Consider the following 26,401-nt stretch of genomic DNA (forward strand, 5'->3'; position numbering starts at 1 on the left):
TGGTTCGATTAGAGAAGTCGAGTTAGTGATGACATTGTTGGTTTTCGTAACCAAGCGGTTGGTAGGATCTCTATTTATTTTGGTCTAGCTAGCATCTATAAGAAGGTCCTGAATTGTGTTGTATAAGGTTTTATCCATGATGACAGTGGCGTTGCCCTTGTCGGCTGAGAGTATGACAATATCATCTCTCTTTTTTAATTGAGCGAGTTCAAAACGTTTGTCCTTGCTGATGTTGCTAATGGGGTTCTTAGAGTTTTTGAGGATAACAGCGATTTCAGATCTTGCTACATCTGCCGGGATCTTTCCTAAGCCTTTGAGGGCTACATCGACCTGGGCAATGATATCATCCACTGGAATGTGTTTAGGGGTGACTGCGAAATTCAACCCTTAAGCAAATACCGATTTTAGGCTGTCAGAAATTGGGCTGTCACTCTGATTAATAACACTCTTGTTAACATGTAATTTTTTTAACATGTGGATCTTGCTTCTTTTTAGACAGGAAGTTGAATTTAGCAATCAGGTTAACTTTAAATTTGGCTGACATTGAAGCGGCAGAAGAAACTATCATGTTATCTACATGGTCCCAATCAGATGTGGACATTTTTTCTCTCAATGCTAAGTGAGATTGTAAGAGAGTCTTGTCTAAATTATCAAGTTCAAATCGGAGCATTCTTATTCTCTCTGAGATCAGGGCTCGGCTAGCCCTGAACAAGATCCGTTTAGCATTAGGAGAAGTGACAGGAGCTGACGTGAGTGTGAAGGCGATCGGTATTACCTTGGTGTCGCGGCATATCTTCATAAAGGTGAGAGACTCGATCAAGTGAGCCTTCTTGTCTCGCAGTCTGTTAAAATATCTAACAGTTCTGTGAAAACCCTCCCCGTAGAGGCGGTTCAATCTTGATTTGAAGCTTTCGTGACTGCATTGAATCCATCCTCTTGGGAAATTTCGGTAAGGTCACGTAGATAGTAAATTAATAGATCACGACGTTTCGATTGCAACACAGGTGAGAGAGAGAAAGCTACTGAAACAAGGTCTTGTATAGGCCTGAGATGGGTGCAGAATCAGGGTAAGAGGGCGGGGCTAGAGATGGTCTCCTTGAGGCTGTGGAAGTGGCCTTTGTATTGTGAGAGATTAGCATGTCAATGTACGAGCTTCGTATGTCGCAACAACCTAAAACTCCATTTGAGATATTGGAGAGCTGTGTAGCACAACCACGTAAATATATGCGGTAGAATAAATAATGATTATTATGCCTGGCCAAGCCTTGCTGAAACATGAGACTTATTTAGGACAGTATTTTTTGCGTGAAAAAAATACCTAGAGTAATCCTATGCACGCCAGGGGGTATTAAACGGAAACTCCATAAACATGAGTGCGGATCCTACTTGCTGTACTGTCTCTTACTGACATCTCTGAAGGTGGATATCTAGTGCACATGAACTCTGTGTAATCCACTATCCCCTCCTCCAAACTACTGGGTGGCAGAGTGGCGTAGTGGTCGAACACGTGTGCCTCACAGCAAGAACAACCACCTGAGTTCGATTCCAGGCTAGGGTGGCATTTGTAAGTTCTTTCTTTGTTCTGCATGTATTTTTTTGGCCCTCTGGTTCACTTCCTTAGCTAAAAAAAATCCTCAAAAATGTAACTGGAATTGGCCAAACATCCCAATGCTAAAAGATTACCTACAAATGACTCAAGATGGCGTATACGTAACAACATCGCTTTGCCAATGTAAAGAGGGCTGAGCACGTAGCGTCATTATTTGATTCTGCTGAAAGGCAAAGCCTGCTCTTGCCAGAAACAGCGTTTTATAACAAGAACAGTGGTCAAGCATTGCATGTTTCCTGCAGGTTGGATGTGGAAACCGTCAGGCATTGCATGTTTGCTGCAGGTTGGATGTGGAAACCAGGGATGTCCTCCCAATGTTCAGATAAATCTAAAAAAACCTGAAACTATGGCCTAGTAACGATGTTTCGAATACGGGAAAAAATTATTGTTTCGTCGTGATCCAAAAGGATGACATCGCCGGACATTACATCCATTTATGACATCGTACTTTTAATGACAAATGTCATGTCACTTTAGTACACGCGCACACACTCACTTTCACACAACAACAACCGCCATTCGCCACTAAGTGGCGGTGACGTCACCACGACGCTTGTGCCAGGCCGTGTGCACCTTGAGGCCACGTGAAGTGTCGAACACACACACACACACAGTTACGTTCACATACATCAAGTTCAAGTACATACATATACACACAGTCACTTAAAAAAAAACACGCACAACCACTCACCCCAGGCGTGAGGCTGACTCAGGATCGCTCTGCTGAACAAAATAGTTCCGCGGTTCAGCTTGCAAGTGCGCGTTTGAAGTCGATGTTTCTTCGAAGCTGGTTCGTAAGTGCGGGCGTTCGTAAGTCGCGTGTTCGTAAGTCGAGGACCGCCGGAACTGTATATGGTCCTGCGAAGATCGTCATTGCTTGGGCTATTAAAAAAACACACAGATAACGTAGAGCACAGTGTGTCAATACAATTTGCCTGCCTCAAAACACACATTGTAAAGTTCAGTGCACTGTGGCTGTTATTGCAAACGAAACAACAGGTTCACAAAGTACAATGCCTTAACAAACCAGGGTCGAATCACCTTCAAAAATAAATTTGAAATTATAGGGCAGCTGTAAACGCGTGGTGCGTCTCCAAGTCTGTGCCTGCCTCTACTCTGAAACTGACCTGACCGTGCACTGATAACGGCATGATTTGCTCCGCAGGGCTGTGGTGGTCGTGTCTGATTGCACTGCCATTTATTGGGTATCATTATCGGAGTCAAGCATGCTTTATCCACTGCTGAATGAAGGCCTCCCCAAGCTGCCACCATCTCTCACGATCTAGCGATTTAACAACTCACCCAGCACCTGCACACAAACCTATTTCATCCCTCCACCTCCGCAATGGACGCACTCTCAGATGCGTTCCGTGCCATGGATGATGAGCTACCACTCCGCCGCCATCATTCATTCTGGCGACGTGTCCAGACGATTGACAGTTGTATTAATGGCCTCAACCCGCGTATGTTCTCGAGTCACTGTGCTCCTCTTTGCATCTCGCAATGTAATTCCAAGCAATGAAAGTCATCGCATTTATCAAAACACTGCCTGGAAAGGAAAACTCTAACATAGGCAACGTTTTGGACGATGGCCCCTTTTTTTTCGCGCATGCAAATTCAAGTGAGCACCTTTGAGTTATTTTCTCATTGGTTTTGTTTGTTAAAGACCATATAACTGTGCATATACGAGTGCTTTGATTACCGAGGTTCCTGCTGCTGTATCACGAACACACTATCAACAGTAGCAAGGAATAATGAATGTCTCCCGTGCTGTGGCGAACACTGTCAATATATACACTTTAACTGTTTAACATGTAGGCTTTCGCGACCAATATCCACAAACTAGGTTTTTTGTTGTAAATGTTGTGGGTTTACTATCAACCACACCGGTATGCTGAACTTGTAACAAATTGGCATGTTTTGTTTATGTGACGAAACTTACGAATTGGCTGTCAGGTGGTGGCAGGTTTAACGACACATTTATAGCAATGGTTAGCCACGGCAATGGTCAGCCATACAGTACACAAAATCCGTAATCTAATCCCATCTGTGAAGGATGTCATTCCTGACATGCAATATCCTGGAGTCTACAAACTGAGTTGCACCTGTGGTGATTGTTACATTGGGAAAACGAAACGACATGTCTCGGACCGTGTTCGCGAGCACAAGTCAGATCTGAAACACGGCAGGACTAATACCTCCGCCGTGGCTGACCATTGCTATAATGCTGTGGGCTCTCATGATATTGTTTTTTCCGAGACCAAGGTGCTCTGCAAACATTCAGGCTACTATCAAAGGTTTGTTCATGAAGCCATCCAGATATATAAACATAGATATAACTTCAACCGAGAAGATGGATACAAATTGAGCAATCATTGGAAGGATGTTATTAACCAGGTAAAACCTTAACTGCTTCATAATTTCACCATTGCAACCTCATTTGCCAGTAAAAATATGATAATTGTTTTTATTACCCTTCTATCTGGCAACAAAACTGACACCTTTTTTACAAGGAGTCATGTTTACATAGACCACAATACCTGCAGTCATAATGCATCATCTGGTCCAACCCATGTGAGACTAGGCTCTAAGTAAAGCTGTCTCGGGTGTGGACCAATCAACTTCAAGGACAGTGCACATTATCAGAGTTATGTTTTTGTTTGCATTATGAGTGCAGGTATTGTGGTCTATGTAAACATGACTCCTTGTAAAAAAGGTGTCAGTTTTGTTGCCAGATAGAAGGGTAAAACACCAATTATCATGCTTCATAATTTGCCTTCATATCCGCATCTCCAGTTTCTTCAGCCTCCTACCCCCAGCCCGCTCACTTCCCAGCCCCGGCATTTTGTCGTCTTGCAGCTCCCCACTCTACCTACCCCACACCCCCACCCTCTCTATCTCTCCTCCCTGACTCCTCCATCATCTCTTACCTATATAGCATCTTGTTACAGCAGCCCTTTTGCCTACTTCAGCAATTGTTTCTTGCTGTGGTTGTCCCACCTGATGACGGACGCTTGTGTTGCGCCCGATTCGTCGTGATTTAATTAATTTTATACCTACGTGACTTTACTGAAAGAACCAAAGAGTATGGATCCGTGCAGTCACGAAAACTTCAAATCTAGATTACGCCATGCATGTTGCACACTGACCATGTCATGTGTGTGTGCGGTCGTGCAGAGGTTAACGTGCTGCGTGACGAATCCGGTGACCCGAGTTCGATTCCCGCGCACGGCCAACACCGGTGACGATTATCTGAACCAGTCCTGGGCCTCCCCTAGATCGACTTAGCCTCAAATGAGTATTGTACCTGGTGCGATATGTAAACATCGCCACGAGGGAGACAAAGGAGGCCGGGCGTGGTGCTCGCTCCCAGCACTTGCCCCAACAGTCTGTTAAAGGTTATACGGGAGGGGGGGGAGTCTTTGTCTTTATGTCATGGGGACCATGACATGTGACCACCAGAGTCATTCGCAACGGCCGATTGAACGAGAACTGCCGCAGATTTTATTTCGATTTAAAGCTTTCGTGACTGCAGGGATTCATCTTCTTGGTTCTTTCGGTAAAGTCACGTAGAATGGAAATAATAAAAGAATAAAAATGAAACATAATAAAATAATTCTCACGACGTTTCGGCCACAACGCAAGCAGCCGTCCTCAGGTGGAGAGCTGGTCTGTCTGAATGTCATTCAGAATGTCATTCAGACTGTCTCCTCGACAGACCTGCTCTCCACCTGAGGACGGCTGCTTGCGTTGTGGCCGAAATGTCGTGAGAATTATTTTATTATGTTTTATTTTTATTATTTTATTATTTCCATTCTACGTGACTTTACCGAAAGAACCAAGAAGATGCCGCAGATTTCTTCGCGTGGAATGACGTCACAGGGCAGGTGATGAGTCACGCCCACTGGGGGCGTGGTGCTCGCACAGGTGAGGGCGAGGTGTCTCTACGGGATGTGCTCAGACTTGAAGTTCAGTGTCTCCTCCAGCCCCCATCCGAGCAAGACATACCTGCCCGACTGCTGCTGAGCTTAGCTCATAGACGGACGTCCCCTACGTCACATTCGCCGGCTGACAACATTAAGCTCGTCGACGATTCTTAACACGCGTATTCGCTTGCTTCATTGACGAACAGGTCTTTTTTGAGACGTATTTGTGGCAGTCGTACGCGCGTGTCCAGTTTGAATCAAGCAGATAAGATAGCGTTGCAGGTGTAGCCTCAGTAGTAGTTTTGTAAAGCTCAGATTGTTATTGCAGTATTTGTTTCGTTGGCTGTGTAAGCAGCTTCAGCCATGGCCGATTTCCCCGACAAAGTTTCAACGAACACAACCAGCAGCTACCCGGCAGCACAATCGTCATCACAAATCGCTTTGGACAAAGGATTTGTGAAAACCATTCCGGGTATTCTTATGATCCTCGAAATAGTGAGTATTGCACACGACATGTACGACAAACACTCATAAAACATTGCCTTCAACCGTTGCATACACCTGCATTTCAATAATGTAAGTACTTCTGTGTTGTCACGGATACGGATTTTTTTGATCAGGTGAACTTCTTACGAAAGAAGACTACTGCTCTTCTTGTCTGATGCAATTGCAACAGAGATGATGAGAATTATGACCGAATATTGCTGTAAATTGTAATTCGGCACTCTGGCAACGTGACAGTTTTAGATTTTCGAGTTCATTATTGATCACGATATGGAGCCATTTAATTGCTACGGGCTTTTCACTTTGGTAAAGTATGTGGAACTTTGGCAGAGTTATTAGTTTGTACTTAATTACTGATTTAAAAAAACAGGAACTCATGCTGTCAATGTGAATCGCTTGTGAATGATGTTTCGTCAATGAACTGCGGCATTTGTGAATTAAAAACATGAACACATCGCTGTGTAAATGCAAATAAATAAACTTGTTGCGAGCTCCAAGGGAAGTTAGTTGGAAGCCTTAGAAAAGTAATACTTTGCAATATTTATCCAAAACGCGTTCTGAATGTGCCTATTGCATGTACTAACTAATATGTACCATCTTGCGACTTTTATTATAGGATTATTTGTATAGCGAGTAGCCTGTTAATCATTAGATAAAAGCTACCATGTGAATATGTTGTTATATATTTAGGGCAGGCTTTGGATGAGGCTAATCAATTCACTCGTTGAAATTGAGTAATTTAATTGCTAAGTTTAATCTTTCAACTTTGGCAATAACAATGCTTGTAATTTAGAATAATATTAAAGTACTGAATATTGCCAACTGTTGAACGTATACACGTGGGAGAGTTACATACGTGGATTACCGTCAATGTGTCCGTGTTAATTCGTCTGCATACATTTGTGAAGCACAAAGTGATATTAAATTCAGATCAATCATCAGGCACCAACGCCTCTCTCACTCCCGTTCAGCGTCACGTGTTCCCTTTCAGTAGTTCCGACCGCATGAAATAACCGAGGAAGAAACTCAATTGCTCAAAGATATTGCCACCCACGGGACTGAGAAAAGTTAATAGCTTGTTCGCAGTTATACCCCGACGTTTCTCATTGACGTCACGACATGCCCTCCCTCTCCATGCCACGGGACTTAATTTCTCAAAAGCACGTGAGGCTGGATCAGCCAACAGATGTATTTTCTATTGACTCTGGTTAGACATAAACAACTGAGAACTAATGAGATGGGGTTCACTACTATCCAGATTAGACAATTATTTTCCAGCAGTGGACTTTGTGCTCAGAAGGCTAACTTATCTGAAGGACACGGTCAGCGCTGGCTACTCTTTGTATGAGTAAAAAAACATAAAATGTATAAATAGCCTAAACACGAACAATTTACTCTTAAAGGCAATCCATTTTATACACTTTAAATATATACTTTACATAGTGAGTCACAATGTCCTGTGAAGTGAATGGAATAAAAAAAATGAAAGCTAAACGTAGTCTAAATAGATGCCAAAAATGACAGGTTTTCCTTAAAGGTATCGTCTGTTATTAACAAATCCACAAATTTCTCTGCATAAAAAACAACTTATTTATGCGTTGTGAAGAAGGATGATTGCCCAAAACGTCGCCTATTATATATTTTTCTTCATCGTGAAAGACACGTTCACGGTAATTAGACAGCAGCCTGAGTTAAGCCACTAAGACCACACAAACACATCTCAGCCCATTAGTCTCATCCATCAAAACCTCGACGTCCCCACTGGCGACAAAAGACCCAGATGTCTTCCAACATTTCGGCCGCTATTTGTTTCACATGCTCGCCTTATGTGCTGCTGCAGACCGTTTAAGACTTTCAGTTTTTGTGCAGACAATACCGTTTGTACAACCGCAAATAATTCAACGACGCAGTTCAAACTTCTGTCCAACGCTTATCCTTTAACAAAAGCTTACAGCTTCATGTACAACCTTTACTTTCGTCTTGATGTAAACAAAAGACATTGTCAGCTACCTTGATAGCGGAGGTTATTCGCAGTGTAAGGAAGACGTATTGAAATACCACTGTTGTTGGTGGAGTGGCGGTGTCACGATTGACACGTGCATTTGAAACCATGGTTCACAGGTCGGGTTCAAGTTTGCTGTTGGCCCCGAGGCTATAAAAGCATTCCCATAAAACTGCCAAAATAGACGACGCTACAATCAGGCATCAGGCAGTTTAACACGGAGGCTTTCGCGACTAATATTATTCATAATAAAGGTTTTTGGGTTAGATCGCGTAAGTATAAATGTGTCGTAACCCTCCACCACCCGACACAGCCAATTAGTAAAGGATTTGTCAAGTAAACAAAACGCCAATTAGTTACTACTTCAGCCCACCGGTGTGTTGGAGAGTACATCTACAACATTTACAATTTGAGTACGACGTTTCGCTGGATGTCGACTACCTCGCCTGGTATACAGGAGGCCATGGGTTCGATCCTGACCCTGACGCCTGTATATTTGGAGTTTACATGTTCTCCCCGTGGTCACGTGCATTTTTCTCCGGGACCTCTGATTTTTCCCTTCACATTTAGAAACGTGTGTTTAGAGTATGTGGCTGCTATACATTTCCACATGATAAGCCACTTCGTTGAGCTATCATTTGTGGCCAGGTCGCTCATGAAAAAAAAGCTATATAGCTTAATGTGCCTTACCTGGTAAAATCTATATTTTTTTATCACACCTGCTGTCGCATTCATGGAATTCTGAGCATTGCAAGACATCTCAAAATGTTATTGAAATGATTAAAACCAGGCGTGCCACGTGTCCTAACCATATTCTCCCTAAGAATGTTTTTGCATAGTCTTTTATTCCCCACTAGAGGGTGGCTGACTGACTGAATATTAGGAGGAGGCACGGCAGCACAGTTGGGGCAGTACAAATAGTTGAATTTGTAAATACCACTATGCAATAATTATGTTTGCTGTACCTGATGCAAATCAATACAGTCGCTAAGAATGAGAATCTTTAATTATCCTGGAGAAATCCGATGAGCTATGAAGCTCATTTTCACAGATGTCCAGGAGGGGGTGGGTCAGAACATTGCAACAATACACAAAACAACGAACGGAGTGCAAAGTGTAGGAAATGAAAGCAAACAAAGTCACGAAGGTGTGCCTTCTTGCTTCCCTTGCAGTTCAGTTTGAACGGTTACTTTAGAATTGCCCTGTGAGCTAATAAGCTCTTGAATTGTTCAATATTATTGACGAGAGCTAGGAATGATTCGTCGAAAAAGTTGGTAAATCAACTAAATATTCTAAATCAACGACTTTTTTTGTGGCGGATTTCTCGGGTCCCTTTAAACACGCCTCCACTCACCCACCGACATCACCTCCTGAAGGCAGGAAACCCCCTACAAACCACGCCCAGGGTAATGAGGCTGATAATGCTAGTGATGTCACCAATCAGCACATTTCACCTATGTCCAGTGGCACACGCAGGAACAGAGGTGAGGCTTTTTTTCCCCAAACTATTTTCGTGTTATCCAATATCGTGTATAATTGAATTGGTAATCGGTAGAGTAATCGATTATTTCTATAATCGGATCAGATAGCGCAGCTTTAATATGGAGTTAGAAATATATTCAGGTATAAACAATAAGCATAATTTCAGCACTTATAGTAACGTGATTATACGTGTATTGCTATGTCAATATTTCATAATACCTGTACATGTATTACATTCATGCATTAGAAGTGTGCCACGTTCACCGTTGGGGTTAAGTTGGGAAAATGTTTTTTGTTGTTAAAAATTCTGTGCTTATTTGTGCTTGTAACGTTTGCTCACACACGCAATCAATTCATCATTGGGGGAACTGCTGCTACACTAATATTGCATTAATTGTCAGTGTATGTACACACATAATCAATTCATCAATTAAAATGGATTCTTGTGCTCACGCAACACATGCATTAAAAATGTAGCGTGTAAGAATCCATTCTATTTATACATTTATTTTGTATTGAACCATACGGCCAAGAGGTGCTACAATGACCACAATGTGACACAAAAAAAGGAAACGTGACAATTTTGGAAATCAAAAGGTAGGTGAATCGTTGAAGAGTTAGTAATTATTAATGCCCATTACATGAGCTATGCAATGCATAGTTATGCAATGGACCTTTGATGAGCACGGCTGGCTACGTACGGTGTGAAATAAGTTAAACGTACGTACATACACAGTTATGTTGTTAATTTAGTACAGGATTACAGTTTTAGGACAATTTTTTCCAAAAAAAATCTATATAACATATGAAACTATTCGACATTGTGCACTGATATTATCCAAAGACAAGGCTTGGCTGGTCACGGACACAAATTGCTCATGACTTACGACATCGTGGCTTGACACTAAACCTCAAAGCAATGCAAAGAGCAAACACCTTTAACCCCACCCAGTTTAAGACTCATTTAGGCTTTCCCATGACTCGTGCACATGTGAAACATTGCTCACTGGTTTGAAGCTTAATCCACCGGTTGCGGCTACGGTGAGTAATCTAAGTGTGGTTCTGAGAGGAGCCCTGGTAATTGGTAACTGAAAATACTTTCTGGCGCAATATCAATAAGGACTTTAGCCGACATGACCTACGAGTGGGAGACACTAAGTCACTGCTGCTGCCTGCAGTATTACATTCAATGCGTTTGGGCACATTAGCAAATACATTCATGTGTCTGCAGTGTGCAAAGGGGTTTGAATTTGGAAGCAAGGCAGCAAGTTTGAGGTGTCACAAGACATTCATGTATATTACCAAATAAAATGACTCGTGAATCAGGTTTTTGTTTGTTTGTTCTCTATCCAGACTCGGCCATAAATTGACTAAGATTTGGATTGCTCTTTGATAGGGGCAAATCCATTCCAGTGTGAAGCTATGGGACAGATGGCAGACACCGAAATCTGATTATGTCAAACTATAGTCTTCTACCCGTGGCTTGCGAGGGTGGGCAAAGCACTTTGATCTGACGAAATAATTATCATAATAAACAAAAAATTACACTTTCTAACATCTACGTGTATTAAGAGTAATAAACGTTAAAATGTAGAAAGTACAGTGTGCTGCTATATGCTGATGTCACGCGGAAACTAATGACAATGCCACAATCTTGAAATCATTTCCGTTTACAACAATTCTCAATTTTCCACAGGAATGCACAAGTTTTAGTCAAACATCAGAGACCTGTAATGAACTAAAGATTTTCTGTACGCACCGTCCACGATATTGACGCAGCGTTTCTTTGTAATAGGGGCAATGTGTGATATGTGTTGACTTTTTAGCATGGGGCTGTATTGTAATGAGATGTTCTTACATTAAGATTCACTGTGCAAATTGGTTTACACACACACACTTAAGCATATATTGAAACTCATGAATGCACATACATTTTTGTAAGCATGTGTTTTGGCTGAGAAATACTGTTTCTCATACACGGGTCTGAACCTGTTGGAATCCCTTCAACAAGACACATAATCACTATTGTAGACATACAAAAATGCCAATTTCCTCTTTTGAGACAAAATCGCTTACCTATGCAACACATAGCTGAAACGCGATGTTTTTTGCAAAGACAGGAGACATTACAATCATGATAATCAACTGAGCCCGATTGCCATCTCATCTTAGCATAAAGCATGTTGCCCGATTTTCCACTCTTCGCATCGGGAATTGCCATTTCTGCGTAAAACTCAAGTGAAACCAACTTGACCGCTGATAGGTGAATCGAGCACTATGGCTGTTAGAAGATCAACCGTCAACGAGCTCGCACGCAGTGTAGGATGCAGGCCACGCGCAGACAGCAAAGCTACCGTCGTCTGTGTGGCATCTACCTTCCCCTGTGCACAGGTGTTTGGTCTCCTGGTTTGGTCTCTGGTCGCGGCCACCAATTACACGACCGTGCCTCCACTTGGCTGGGTCCTGTTCGTGGCCGTGTTCTTTTGGCTTCTCACCGTCTTCTTCTTCGTTGTCGACCTCTTTGCACTCTACACCCGGGCACAGAACATCAACTGGTCGCTGGTGGTAAGATTTCGAGACGCACAGGGGCCCCACTCTAAATATTGAATGCATGAAAAGGTTTGGTTGAGTAACCCACGGGGCTCCATACTGCCCTGTTTAAAGAGTACCAAGCCAGTACTAGTCCATGAGCCCAGGTCGGATTTGTCGCTTGTCAGTACCACCTGGCGTGGCATCACCTTTGTGGTTCCGATTTCTCTATGTGGTCAATAACAGTGAAATATTTTTTATAAAATATTTTAAATGAGTCTTATTATCCATGTAAATAAATGTGTAAAAGATTTCATACCTTAGGTGGTTCAAATTTTTGCTTGGGGCCATGGACTATACTGCTGAGATTCACGGTTTCAATCCAGGCAGCCACTCATAATAAAACCAGGTTCTTGAGTGCAATGAGTTTGATCATTTTAGCCAGATAACCAATGCACGGTACACATCTAAACGATCAAACTGACTTTATTTTATTCAACTTTTTTTCCAGCTCGAAGGACTGCATAAGTAAAGTATTGAAATCATTAAAAATAATGGCCATTATTACCCAGTCTCAGGACATGTTTTAAATTAGAAAGTTTGGCCAGTTCATTTCATGAGTGTTTGGCATGTGAAAGGAAACCAGAGTATGCAGAGAAAAGATAGAAGGGGATAACAATCAAAGCAACACACATATATTCAAACATCCATAGCTGAATTGCCATGGCCAATGCACCTCATAGCCCAAGCCTGCGAAACCTAGTATACCAAGAGAGTCTCTCATACAAGTATTGACTGGTCTCAACCCTAAATAGCTTCCAAAATCCAAAGAGAGCGGAGCACTCTCAGGGTCATTTGATTATTTGTTATATCGTGTTATTATTGAAGTTATTAAATTCTTCAACATTTTTACATTTAAATGTATCAACGTGATTTCCTATTTTTTGTCTATAATGAAATATAAGTTGTGTGTAGCTATGACATCCTGTTCGTGGCTCCGTTGAGCTTTATGTTACAGGATTAAACATGGAGAAAATGTTCATTCCTCAAGTACTTTCACTTCATTACTATCATCGCAGCTGCTGTGCCACCACTTTAAAAACAAAGTGAGAATAGCAAAGAGCATCGCCATTAATTATTTAAAAAAACATTTCATGCTCATTTAAAACATTAGCAGAATCTTTGAATGTGTTACAACAGGGCTCACAAATGTCCTAATATCTATTCAATTTGCAGAGCATGCCCTCCGTTATAAAATCCCTACCTGAGCTGAACCAACAAGAATAGAGCAGATTTTTTCGATTTAAATCTTTCGTGACTGCAGGGATTCATCTTCTTGGTTCTTTCGGTAAAGTCACGTAGACGGGAAATAATAAATTAATAAAATTTAAACATAATATAATAATTCTCACGACGTTTCGGCCACAACGCAAGCAGCCGTCCTCAGGTGAAGAACAGGTCTGTTGGAAAGACGCTGACAGACCTGTTCTTCACCTGAGGACGGCTGCTTGCGTTGTGGCCGAAACGTCGTGAGAATTATTTTATTATATTTAAATTTTATTATTTCCCTTCTACGTGACTTTACCGAAAGAACCAAAGCATGAGATACCCCGGTAATTTTTGCAAACGAGATCATCCTGGTCTCTTCAGTTTTCAGCTTGTTAACCGAAATAAAGTTAGCTGATGCACACAATTACATGAGCGTAAAGTATTCGTCGTAGTCGAATGGTGGCACAGCTGTTGGTTCACTCTGCTATAAAGATGGCGACCTGCATAGTGAAGAATGGTCATTGGTCAAACCAACCCACGTGACCGACATGGCACGGGGGTGGCCTTCATCCAGCAGTAGACTGGCAAAGGGCTGACATTTATTTTAAAAATGAATACATTTTTACTTGACATATTTTAAACCTCAAACTCCACTGCAGCACATGAATAGTGGTTTATTCGTGCTGCTATGCAGGAGCTATTACCAGCGACAAAAAAACCCTTAACATAACATGACATGTGGTTGCACTTGATCAAGTTGTATCAGCCCACAGAAATATAAAATACCATATCAATCGTAATAACGATAAAATCATGACTCACCAAGTCAGATTACAATAAAGTAAAACAACACAAACGTATCATTATATCTGACGGGGAAAAAAAAAAGTTTGCTAAATGTACATAACGTTAACAAAGATGTAATTTAGTCGAATGCGTAGCTCTCAATGTCCACTTGCTGTTTGTACAATCAGGGCCTGGTCTTCAACGCATTCGCTAGCGTCCTTTATTTCTCGGCTGCCATAGTGGAGGCAACCATAGCCAGCTCCTGGACCCGCGATGGGCTCGATATGTACGGGCACCACATTGCCGCCACGGTAGGTGCAGTCAGTTGCAGCTGCCCACTGTCATCTCTGGGGAAGGTTCGCGCATGCCTTGTTGGTGGGTGCTTCCTAAAAAAAACGCAAGTCGAATTCCTCGACTTAAGGTGGAGAGGGTTGGTTGAGCCGCAATGCTTGCAATTAAATGTGCCGGAAACCTGGATTGGTAGCTGCCCAGTGATGCACTGGTGGAATATTTCAAGTAAATCATTTGATTGCTTAGGTGTGGAAATACTCCCTTTGTTTTTTTTTATGCTGAAATTGGCCCACGTTTAATTCTGATCCTCACCTGCAACATGCCCATTCATGACCTCGTGCATCCGTGATGGTAATGCAACCAGCTATTATCTGGGGTTGACCGACATTGACGTGCTTGCTACATTATGGTCGCTTGCACGGTGTGCACACATTGGCTTCACAACACTTTAGTTTAAATAAGAGACAAGCTACAATTGTCCGTGTGGTGGAGGTTAATAGTGAATGACATGGAACCTGTGCATTGTAAAGTTTTAAGGTAATGCATTGCACAGTCACGCAAAGTGGCATACAAATCCCACAAAATAACCATTTAACAGTGAAGCGCTGAAGTATTGAATGTAAAAAGGCTTTATCCTTTCTGGAACACACTTGTAAAAGGATCCCACCGTTTTCAGCTTTAAGGGGTATCTAATTATTCTCCATAGTTTGCTCTCTCAGGAAAACTTGTAACTGTACTAAACAACTCACTGCAGTATTTTCTAATTCTGTAGAGGTGAAATAAAAAACCGAACCCTAAGTATAAAATACCTACTCGTTGAAAACGGAAGGGCATAATGGAACTGAAGACGCCTACGTGTGTACGAGACAAGCCGAGGCTGCTCGTTACAGAGAGCATGTGTTACAGTGGCACGCGATGATTACAGAACACAGGCAAAATGACCCGAGGGGCAAAAGGAATGGCATGTTGCACAAGAGGTTCTTTTTTTGGAACTCTGTCACGTGGAATTCATTCTGCGAAATGACAGGTCTCCACTGCATTATACAATTATCTGAATACCAATTCCAAGTGTGTGCACACAATATAATAGCATACGGTGATTGACAAATAAACCAACTACTTGATAAATGTATATGGAGCAGTCAAGGCTGGCATTGTTTTCAAACATTGACAACATCGCAGTGGCTGCTGGAAGATTATACACTTCTGGTCAGATCATTGCGGCCCAACGGCAAATGATGGCCTGGTTACTTTTCTGCAAATGATGTGTGCCCTGCCCAGATTAAACTAAATTCCAGACTTGGCTCTCCCCAATTCAGGCGTGGCCAGATGAGTGGTTTACATAATGAATGCCCTCACATTCAACTGCCACTCAGTGTAATGCGGCATTGTATTGGCTCCACCTCATGATGATGATGATGGTGGCTCAGGAAAACCTGAGCTGACTCGTTTGGTCGGCTGCGAGACTGTGCTGCCTTTATTCACTGCGAGCTCCGGTTGCTAGGCACTCATAACCCCCCCACCACTCTCCCTTGTCTCTCTGTCTTCTTGTGCTTGCTGCATGCCGGTGTGCGCTCTCCGCTGGGACTTGTCGTGGGTGCGGGCTGGGTGGGGCTTACTGCAGGGTTTTGGCTATAACCTTGCTGCTGCAGTCATTTATCTTACCGCTGCCATCGCTGACGCCGCAAGCAGCAACATATACGAAGGATATGAGCGATCACACCTGGTGGCATCCACGGTATGTTGTCCACATATCCACCAGCAACAGTTTTATTTTTGTTATTATGATTTTTTTTTGTATCACATTGTAAAATTGTGAGTGTTTTAACAGGGCAAGACCCTGATAAAGTGAATTTGTTTCCTAATTGGGAGGATGTGCAAGAAGTTAATACGAAAAATACGCCAAGGCTCCAAACAGACCCAATGATTTGATCTGTAAACATAGTAGTTTGCAAATTAGACCTAGTATTGCACGTTCACTTGTGGCCATTGAAAACACAAAAATAAGACAACTTGTATGAAAGTAATGTCCGAATATTCACACTTCATGGTACCAATAAAGTATGCTTTGTTGCGTTTGCATATTTTCACTTAAAAAATGCCGTCGAACAAACACAGGTTCGTCAGGTTTGTGTGCGTTTGTAAAGAGACGGACACGGGAAGAGGTAGACTGAAGCACACTGCACCATAACATGAGCACGTCTGAGTTGGATTCTTGTCCAGGGTTAATGCAATGTTGCTGCACCACACCGACACTGAGGGTATCGTATGAATATAAACAAAGATCTCCACTTTGCTTTTCATTGCGAGCAATATCTGCTGTTGGAATGGTACAGTGCCAATACATATTTACCATTCTGTGTGCAAAAAAACATTGCTTTTCTGCTTCAAATCCTTTCTCGCTGTCCAAGAAATATCAGGGGATTAAGGAACTTGAAATGTATTGGGTTGAAATAAATCCAGGGACTTTTATGGTAGCATTTGAGAGAGTAGGTGGCCGCATTCGGGTGCCAACTAGCTACGTTTCAAGATAAGAGCCAGCCGTTTCAATTTAAACGCAATTGAGACCACCAATCATAATCCACGAGCCAGCGCTCGCCAATCTAATAATTTCTGAGGGATCTGCTGAAGTGAGGCTTCCTAATTAGGAGTCTCATTTTGGCTGAAGTCACCCGTGAGCCATAAACGTCATTCTTAGTGCAGAGCAATGGTTTTCATTATGCCTCTCTCAAGCTGCATAGGAGGCGAGTTCTATGCTCATCCGTGGCCCATGCAGAGTGGAGAGGGTGGCCTAATCGCTGTGACACCTTCATCACCAATTGCAGAAATGTGGATTTGTGACCCCCCCCCGCCCCCGATCCCCCAGTCTCTGAGACAGAAACTTACAATGATGTCACTTAACCTTTGGGCACGACTAGAGTCGCTGCCAAGTTTGACCTGGCTGTTCAATGAGCGCACACAGCGCTGTTTGAAATTCTGGGAAACGGCATACGTGAACAGCGCCGTTATTCACGCTTGGGCACACGGAGCCCTCAGGTCCTGGAGAAGTACTGGAGTGGAAATGAGGTCCTTTAGCTTGCAGAGTGGGATCTCTCTCTCTCCCTTTGCCGCTGTTGTGCCACAGTACACGGCAGCCGGCAAATAAAATTAGCAAAGCGCAACGGTGGCGCGAATTGAATGCCCGTGACATTGTACCCACACACGTGGCAGATGGTGGGGGTAAGGAGTAGGGTTGAGTGAGTACTTTTCGTAGTGGTATGGTTTTGCCAACCTGCTCTCGATATAGCTATGCTAAATAAAAAAAACTGAATAAAGGAAATGTATTATTTTATATTGAATACCCTGATATTTCTAACAGATGGCCACTTTGTCTCTGCTTGCATGTCAATGTTTGATGCTTACACCTGCATAATGGAATGATTGTGTTACTCAATGATTGATCTTTTAATTATATAAACATCGTTTTTTTAATTAGGAGCACAAGCCATTGTATATATTCCTTTCAACTCAAAAGTAGTTAAATTGTATTCTCAACGTAGTCTCTACTGCATGGACAATACTGATCTTAAACTAAACCTGCTAAATTGAATGCTTTGTGTTTTTTTAATATATAATGTCACTAGTACGATTATATTATAGTGTGTAAGATGTTGAATTTGATAATATCAATGTGCAATATAAAATTTGTGAGGTAATTCAATAATACATCATCAGGCGCTTTGCTCATCTGTGTGTCAAGTCTAAAATTGTTGACATAGAGGTGGGGGATGGAGAGGCGCTACGGAGATGTTGAGTTCGAACATGGATTTCAGTCACCCATGATTAAACCCTATTCCTAGGTGTTGCGAGGTTCTGGTTTCAGTCAAGTCACTGATTCTAGATTTGAAGCTTTCGTGACTGCAAGGATTCATACTCTTAGTTTTTCGGTAAAGTCACGTAGGTAAAAAAAAATGAAATAAAAATTAATAAAATAAAAATTATAATAATAAATAAAAATCACGACATTTCAGAGGCAACACGAGTCTCCGTCATCAGGTGGGATCGTCACAACCAGATGTGCTGTATAAGTCACTGATTGCCGTACAGCAAATCTGGTTGTGACGGTCCCACCTGATGACGGAGACTTGCGTTGCCTCCGAAACGTCGTGATTTTTATTTTATTATTATTCTATTTTTTACTAATTTTAATTTCATTTTTTTACCTACGTGACTTTACCGAAAAAACTAAGAGTATAAGTCACTGATTACCGTACACACAAAACACATATTATCTGACGTGTCCAAATTCCAGCCTTGTGAATGAATCGGTTTGACTGCCATGCAACAATCTCATTGTGGATCACGTGATAACATTCACCCCCTACTGTATAATTGGTACAAAGGCCAATTGAATGATGTTTTAGAAGTCCTGTGGCGATTCTATTCTGTAGCCAGTCTTGAAATATATGGGGCACACTCCTATAGCACAACAGAAATAAATTGGCACGACTTTTTAAAATCGATTTCATGAATTTTAAACATTTTTCATTATTCTTTCCCTGTTGCTTGAAGTCGAACTTCTATGTGAATATGTTTTGCTACTATACAGTTGAGCAAAGGGCCTGTTGAGGTTAAGTATGTTGTGCATTGCTTTTCATTTAGTTATGAGTGAAATTAGTGGTACAGAAATAAAATGTTTGCAATTTTAACTTAAACCCAATATCATCATTCAATTTAAAATTACTGATACCAATTACAAATGCATTCATTACTGTGTGATATTCACCGTGACAGTGAAACACACTGAGGCATTATTTGTTATGAAAATTAAATTGTTAAAACGCAGGTGCGTTCCAGAATGCTTTTTAAACTGCCTCCATCACCTACCCCACGAGTACCAGACATCATCCTTAACCACCTCATATTGAGAAGTGTGCAATTTTGCACACTTACCTAGTCTATTAATTGAAATGTAAATACATCAATAGAACATTCCTTTATAGGCCTTTCGGTGATGCTTAAATGACAAGCACTGCACTAAAACTGATGTGCTGATCGGCAGAATGTGAATCTTGGTGATTTATTATGATTTTATTTCCACCTCTGCCTTTGCCCTGCAGGTGTTTGCCTTTGTGGTCACCTGCTGTTATGGTGCCAACACTGGCTTCAGTTACCGAGCGTGGCGTACCAGCTCCTAGACCTTAGAAAGCTGCCACTGCCAATGTGGTACTAACAGCTTTACCTACAAAACTGCCACCCTGACATGTTTTTTTTATATAACAAAAAAAATCTACACAGAACACGAATAAAACTTTTTTGTGCAGCATGACTGGTTTGCTGATTTGTCAATTTTTAAATCTTTTTATTTGATCGAACTGGTTTGGAAATGTTATAATAGCAACCTCCTTTAAAAAAAAATTCTGCATTCTTCCGAGATCAATTGACCTCCCTTGCACACCGGGTGAAATTTATTTACAGAGTGGCGCGTGATTGGAACTCACTATGTAGCAGTTTTGCGTGTAAGATTGAGTTATCGATTAGCTGACCGGCCAGTTCTGTCAGTGTTTACAGAAAATAAAAAAAACCCTCACATCTATTTCAAGAGGCTTTAAACTTTTTTAGTGACCCAATTTTTGCCACGAAAATTGTGAATCCCGTAACGCTAAGGTGGCTTTTGCATGTGTTGTACAGATTCAATCAAATTGTTTATGTGCTTTTGAAAACAAATCACTCTCTTGAAATTGTGAAAGCAGCCTTGCGTTGAATTCATCGTGAGAGATCAATGTTTAAACACCTATGTAAGAAAACAGAAAGTTATTAGAGAATATCACACGTATGGTACACCCATTTTCATAATGCCAGTTACTTTAGTGATGCCGTTGGTTTGTAATCATGTGATCGAGATGTTCAATTTGAAAACCACTTATCTCATACTCATTTTCACTGCGGCTCTGCTATACAAAAATCATTTAACTGTGCGTGCCATAGAATGCCACGTACGTGCATGTACACTCCGTCATAGTTAAAATGTACACCACACTAAACTGTACAACATTATCAACATGCGATCGAGGGCACGTTTGTACTTTTGACATTACAGTGAGCGTCGGAATATCCTTCAGCCTTCATTAGACCTCAGCTGTGATGATAATATGTATGCTGGAAGTAATTATTGTGCCAAAAGTGCTTGCCACTGCTTTCTGCAAATATCACCCTCGACCACCCCCTCCCCCACCCTGCCTGCTGACTCCCCACTGCATCACTCCATATCCTATTCCCCAACCTCATCCTGATCCCTCCCTTCCATCTTGCCCACTGGCTTATTTTTAACCCTGACAGTTCTTTGCCTTCGTGGTGACATTGCTGTACGGTGGCAGCTGCTTCTGTGACTTCCGCGCCTGGCAGGGGACCCATGCCCCCAATGCTCCCAGCAACCCCGGCGACGTACAGAGAGCAGTCCACGCCACGAACGTGGCTATCGTTCAGATACAGGCAGTGGAGTTCCACACGGCAAACACGGACGCGCGAGTCCCAACAGATCCACAAGTGAACATTTACAACCAGTAGGTTGAACGCACGTGTCCGTGAACACGCAACTAGGCGGTGGTCATTCGTGAATTTATTTTATTTCTTCACTTTTTGCGGACGGTGTTGAAAGCATGGCCTGTAATGTTAATGAAATTGTATCATCCCCATTTGTTGATTAGTTGAATTTAAGCAAGTGAATGCAGTGTTCAATTGTTTCCCGTGTAAGAGTATTTAACGATTAAAACGCTTGTTTAAAGAAAATGAGAGAAAACCCTGAGACATATCACAACGTCGATAATTATGAGTGTATTAATATAAATGTTCAGTATGCGTGCCTTACTATATGAAGATTAAAAAAGGTATTTAGTACGTATGTAGTAGAATGGGATGTCAAGTGTTTTATACGATGTGTGTACACATTTACATTTTACAAGAAAATTAATTGAATATTTGCAAGATGGCTTCCTTTTTTTTATGGAGCAAATACAATAAATACATTTAAAGATTTCAGTTTAAAACAATTTTATTTTTTGTTATGGTACAGTACCTAGATTTTTAAAAAAAATATGTTCATATTGCAAATGTACAGCTTTTATTAATATTAAGGTTAAATAATATTTCTTCAATATATTCGAAAAAAAAAACACAAGTTGATACATTGAAGCTATAATAGAGTGCTGGTATTTTTTTAGGGTACAGTATTTGAAAAGCATGAACGGTATATTAATACAAACAAATTACACCAATTAAAATATATCACACGTTACAGTTATAACCCCCTAAAGCGTTGCTTCACGAGCCGCTGAGGTGTTTCTCTCCCCAAAAGCGGAAGCCTCTTTTTGGGCTTTAAATTAATCTCCAGGTCCTAAAATCCTACAAAAGCCAGTCATATTTGCCCAATGTTAGCAGGTGTTTGAAATTGCCTTGTGTGTGCATTTCAGTGAAATGTCAGAAGTCAGGCTTTTAATGCAGCCGTTTTCCAAGTGATACCAAGGTAAATGATAGCCATTCACGAAGACGCAGTTCAAACAAGGGACTAAATCGGCATAAAAGTGTAATTTATGTGCTTTTCATGAAGTATGATATTCCACATGTACTTAAGCAAGCCCTAAAGCGACGGTTATTCAATGAATACCGTTATTCTTAAACCGCCTTTTATGATACATGTAATCGCAAAGTATTGTCATGATAATTGTATAATTTACAGTCGCCAAGCTGTAAATGGTTTAGTAAGACTGCCTTTAAAATTAGATGGCCGCATATACGCGTGCACATCTGGCAAATTGCTCATCCTTTCCTCCAGCGTACACGAAACAATATAAACCACCTGGTAACGAGGATGCGACGATTAAAATGTGCCCGATTTAACACCTGATCATGTCAATAAAGAAACCGGATAAAAGCTGCCTTTTTTTTTTACAAAAACAATTCCGTTGGGTGTACCAGTTGCCTCGCTGTCACGTCATCAACACAAGTGCTCATTTGCTATCGTCCATTTGGTACGCACCGATACAGACACATCACGTTCAATGCCGAGGGTTGACACTTCTATGGCCGTGTTTTAAAATGCTCCGAAGCGGTTTAATGATGATGTGAATGCTACTTTCTATATGTAGTCACAACGAGCGCTTTTGTGCTTGTTATATATTTTTTTACCATAAACACGACTCGTTTTATAGCGACTACCACGATCCTGTGTAAACGGGGGTAAAACAAGTGCATTGTTATTGTATGATAAAGGAACTGAAATCAATCTTTGTGAAACTTTCAAGATTACACATTTGCAGAGAGGTGGCTCCTTGCCACGTGGCACAATCAAGTTGTGCCATCAAGCCGAGACGGTCCAAAGGTTCAAAAATTCGAGGGTTTGTGCGGCGTTCCGCGCTGATGTTTAAAGCGATGCTGCACGTAACTGGGAAAAGAAAGGAAGCGAGTCCCGTTGTAGGTGCGTGACTTCATTTTCTCTGGATGGTGATCCAATTCCAATCACGGGTTTCACATGAGGGAATGCGCACGCACATTCCACAGTGGAAGCGTGTTCTTCGGGCGCCTTAAACGATACGCAACGCCAAGTAGAATTCAACATTCTGGGGCAAAATAAAAGAGTTTCGTGCAACAGCGTAGAGAGAAAAAAAATAACAACCATAATGCTCCCATTAGTCCACGAGATATCTCGCCTTGTCGGTAACCACCTGATGTGCCATTACTTTAGTCGTTTCAAATTCCGTATGTGGCCGATAATAGTGAATTGTGTGAAACATTATAAAATGAGCTGGCTATCAAATAATTCACTATTATTTAGCCGTGTAAATAAATCGACGTGGCAAATTTTTTGCTATCTTTGGTGAGACCAATACCTGCTCTGGACCATGGATCACGTGCAAATAAATGTGCCTGTAAACGTGTAAGGTGTTGTGTATTTAGCTCTACTGTATTTGACACGGCTGTTACCATCGTCTCAAGATTCTAACACGCTTCTGAAAGTAAAAGGCGCCCCAAAAACTTGCGTCTTGTGTGCACGAAGTTATACAAATCTGGTCACACACACACACACACCTTCCGGATGGTAATACGCGCTCCTAACTTTTGCTTTAAAATCGTGTCGGGACGAGTACGTCTTATAAACCAGAGAATATGGTATATAATGTGTTACTGGTAGGAATCTCCTGGTTTTCCAGCCCACAGGGGATTATTGTGTCCGTCCGTCGTGCAGGGAGGGGCTGGGTGGGGAGGGAGGGGCTGGGTGGGGAGGGTGGGGCTGGGTGGGGAGGGAGGGGCTGGGTGGAGAGGGTGGGGCTGGGAGGGGAGGGGAGGGGCAGGGTGGGGAGGGTGGGAAGGGGCTGGGTGGGGATGGGCTGGGTGGGGAGGGTGGGGCTGGGCGGGGGGTGGGAGGGGTGGGGCTGGGTGGGGAGGGGCTGGTCACCCCGTGGTGCCCTTATAAAACTCAACGCTTAACCTATTCACGCCGGCTTGTGCCCGCCCTCACAGTCGGGCATATTTGCGGAATACACCACGCCGCCGGTGACCTTGGCCATTGACCGAGCAACCCAACGCTCCTGCCAGCTCCCTCCGCAGGAATGTGTTAAACGAGTAACGGATTTGTACGTGGCATAACACAATAGGCCACAGTGGCACAAGGAATGAGTACCGCACTGCAGAAATCGAACCATGTTGGCAGCTTAGTTGCATCACCTGTTGTTATTGGATATTATCAAGGGTGTACTTGCTTTATCTTAGTTACTTTGCCGTCATGTCAATGTCCTGAATGTCATTAAGCGCAGTACGGGCTCTCATTGAAGTAAAAACAACGCGGGAAACTATCAAAGCTATTATGATGCATCTGTGGTATTTTCATTGTATTTGTGAACACCAATGTAAACAGACATTGCCCTTGGTTATATATCTCAATTAAAATTCAAGGTCGTTTTCGGTTAAACAAAACTCACATGGATACATAATGTATCCATAGTCCTCCAACGAACATCACTACCAAAGTCGAGATTGTAATAAGCATATACCATGACGCTTAATAAAAGTAGCACTTTATGAAAGTGAATAAATAATACCATTGGAACCTCATTTGCCAGTAAAAATATGATAATTGGTTTTTTACCCTTCTATCTGGCAACAAAACTGACACCTTTTTACAAGGAGTCATGTTTGCATAGACCACAATACTTGCAGTCATAATGCAAACAAAAAACATAACTCTGATAATGTGCACTCTCCTTGAAGTTGATAATAATACTTCATGCGTAATGTATGCTTACGTGCATTTCTGCTGGTAAAATTGGTATTGTGAACTGCGCTAAAACTAGGTTTGCGTTATATGTGCAATTTGTTGAAAGTGTTATAAACGAAACACGAGTCGATTGTTCTTCCAGGGATGAATCAGTATCGATGCTTTTTACGATAACCCTTTGTAGGATGTTTGGCCCATTTCTTATTCAAGATTTGAATGCGCGAGGGATAAAAAAACCAGACAAAATACACGTGCAAGGGGAACTAACACGCAAGTATCCAGATACTTACTCTTAGGTTTTTTCGGTAAAGTCACGTAGGTAAAAAATGAAATTAAAAGTTAATAAAAGTAATAATGGAAATAAAATAAAATAATAAATCACGACGTTTCGATACAGTAAATTTAGCTGTGACGGTCCCACCTGAAGACGGAGACTTGTGTTGCCTCCGAAACGTCGTGATTTATTATTATTTTATTATTATTTTACCTACGTGACTTTACCTAAAAAACCTAAGAGTATAAATCCCTGCAGTCACGAAAACTTCAAATCTAGAATCCAGATACTTGTCCATCACCTACTTGCTATACGATCAGAAAGCGATACGAAAACAAAACACACGCTTCACAAACGCTGACCATAAAACCAAATAGAGTGGGTTAATGCTTTGGGCAATGGCCCTTATTGAACACATTCAAGATATTTACTTCCTTATGGTTGTAGATCGGGATGTTCAGCGTGGCAACTTAAAGCCATCGAAGAGCGCCGGGGGGCATACCGATAGTTTCGGATTGACGACACGAGTCCTCGTTCCACCGTCCCCGTTACCGTACTTTTGTTATTGTGATCGCCCCTCCATTCCAACGGCGTTACTCTTTGACCTTGCTCGGATCTTGGCGGCACACTGATTGCCCCCACCTGCACATGCGCGACCGAGGGGAGTTGTGGGGGTCGACGCACTGCGCGCCACAACCAATGAAGAGGAGGAGGTGGGGGCGGGTGAGGGGGATCGGCCACTGAACGGCACGGAGAATCCGCGTCCGTCCCAACGTGCAAAATGGTGAGGTCATTTTCGCTCCCGTCATTCCGAAAATACCAGGGCGCACCCTTTCTGAAGCACCGACCCAGAGGCGATAGCCGCACATCTCTGCAGGTGGGTGTCACGAATGCCATGCATTGCTCTATCCACCAACACTGCCGCTAAGGGGCTGTCAGCAAAGGCTCAACACATGATTTGGTGAAACTGTGTTAGCAGTGATGCACAAGTACAAATGGCAAATACAAATAATTTTTTTAAAAATAATTTAAGGGCTTGATAAGACCGTGTCCGTGTTGCGAGTGGCACAAGTGGTTTGTACACTATGCAATGAACCCAGCAGCCGATGTTCGGTTCTCAGCCATGGCTACCACTGGTGGCGAGTGATATCTGAACCATTCCATCCTTCACAATGCACTGATCATTGGTCATATCACTCCCATTACCGGCATGGCACGGGGAGGACTGTACCAAGGCTCTCGGCGCTTTATCGTATTGCCTGTTGCCATTCAGCCCATTGGATTGACAATGAACTGTAAATTGTAATGTCAGCTAGGCTGCAATACAATATAAACGGTGATGGCAACAATGCGTGTGTTTGTTTGCAGGTCACGTGACCTGCATGCTCCAACTTGTGAGCTACCGGGTAGTAAAAACACCAGCAGCTGACTTGAAGATACACAAAAAAACCCGTAAACACCAAGCGCGAAATGGGTTTGC

At 42.2% G+C, this 26,401-nt stretch overlaps 1 protein-coding gene across 2 annotated transcripts; it reads left to right on the forward strand.

Annotated features, from left to right (window-relative positions):
• Nucleotides 1-5,581: 5,581 nt before the first annotated feature.
• LOC144723332 (plasmolipin-like) lies at nucleotides 5,582-22,311 on the forward strand. Of its 2 annotated transcripts, XM_078602036.1 has the most exons (5): nucleotides 5,582-6,030; nucleotides 11,915-12,088; nucleotides 14,296-14,418; nucleotides 16,023-16,136; nucleotides 20,717-22,304. In XM_078602036.1, exons 1-5 carry the CDS (start codon nucleotides 5,899-5,901, stop codon nucleotides 20,942-20,944), a joined length of 771 nt encoding a protein of 256 aa, XP_078458162.1. In that variant the 5' UTR covers nucleotides 5,582-5,898; the 3' UTR covers nucleotides 20,945-22,304. The 2 variants fall into 2 exon arrangements, with proteins under 2 accessions (XP_078458162.1, XP_078458161.1); XM_078602035.1 differs by lacking the exon at nucleotides 14,296-14,418 and having other exon boundaries at nucleotides 20,717-22,311.
• Nucleotides 22,312-26,401: the final 4,090 nt, after the last annotated feature.

This window comes from Lampetra planeri, chromosome 17, assembly GCF_965212315.1.
Source record: "Lampetra planeri chromosome 17, kcLamPlan1.2.h2, whole genome shotgun sequence".
In the NCBI taxonomy this organism is placed as follows: domain Eukaryota; kingdom Metazoa; phylum Chordata; class Hyperoartia; order Petromyzontiformes; family Petromyzontidae; genus Lampetra; species Lampetra planeri.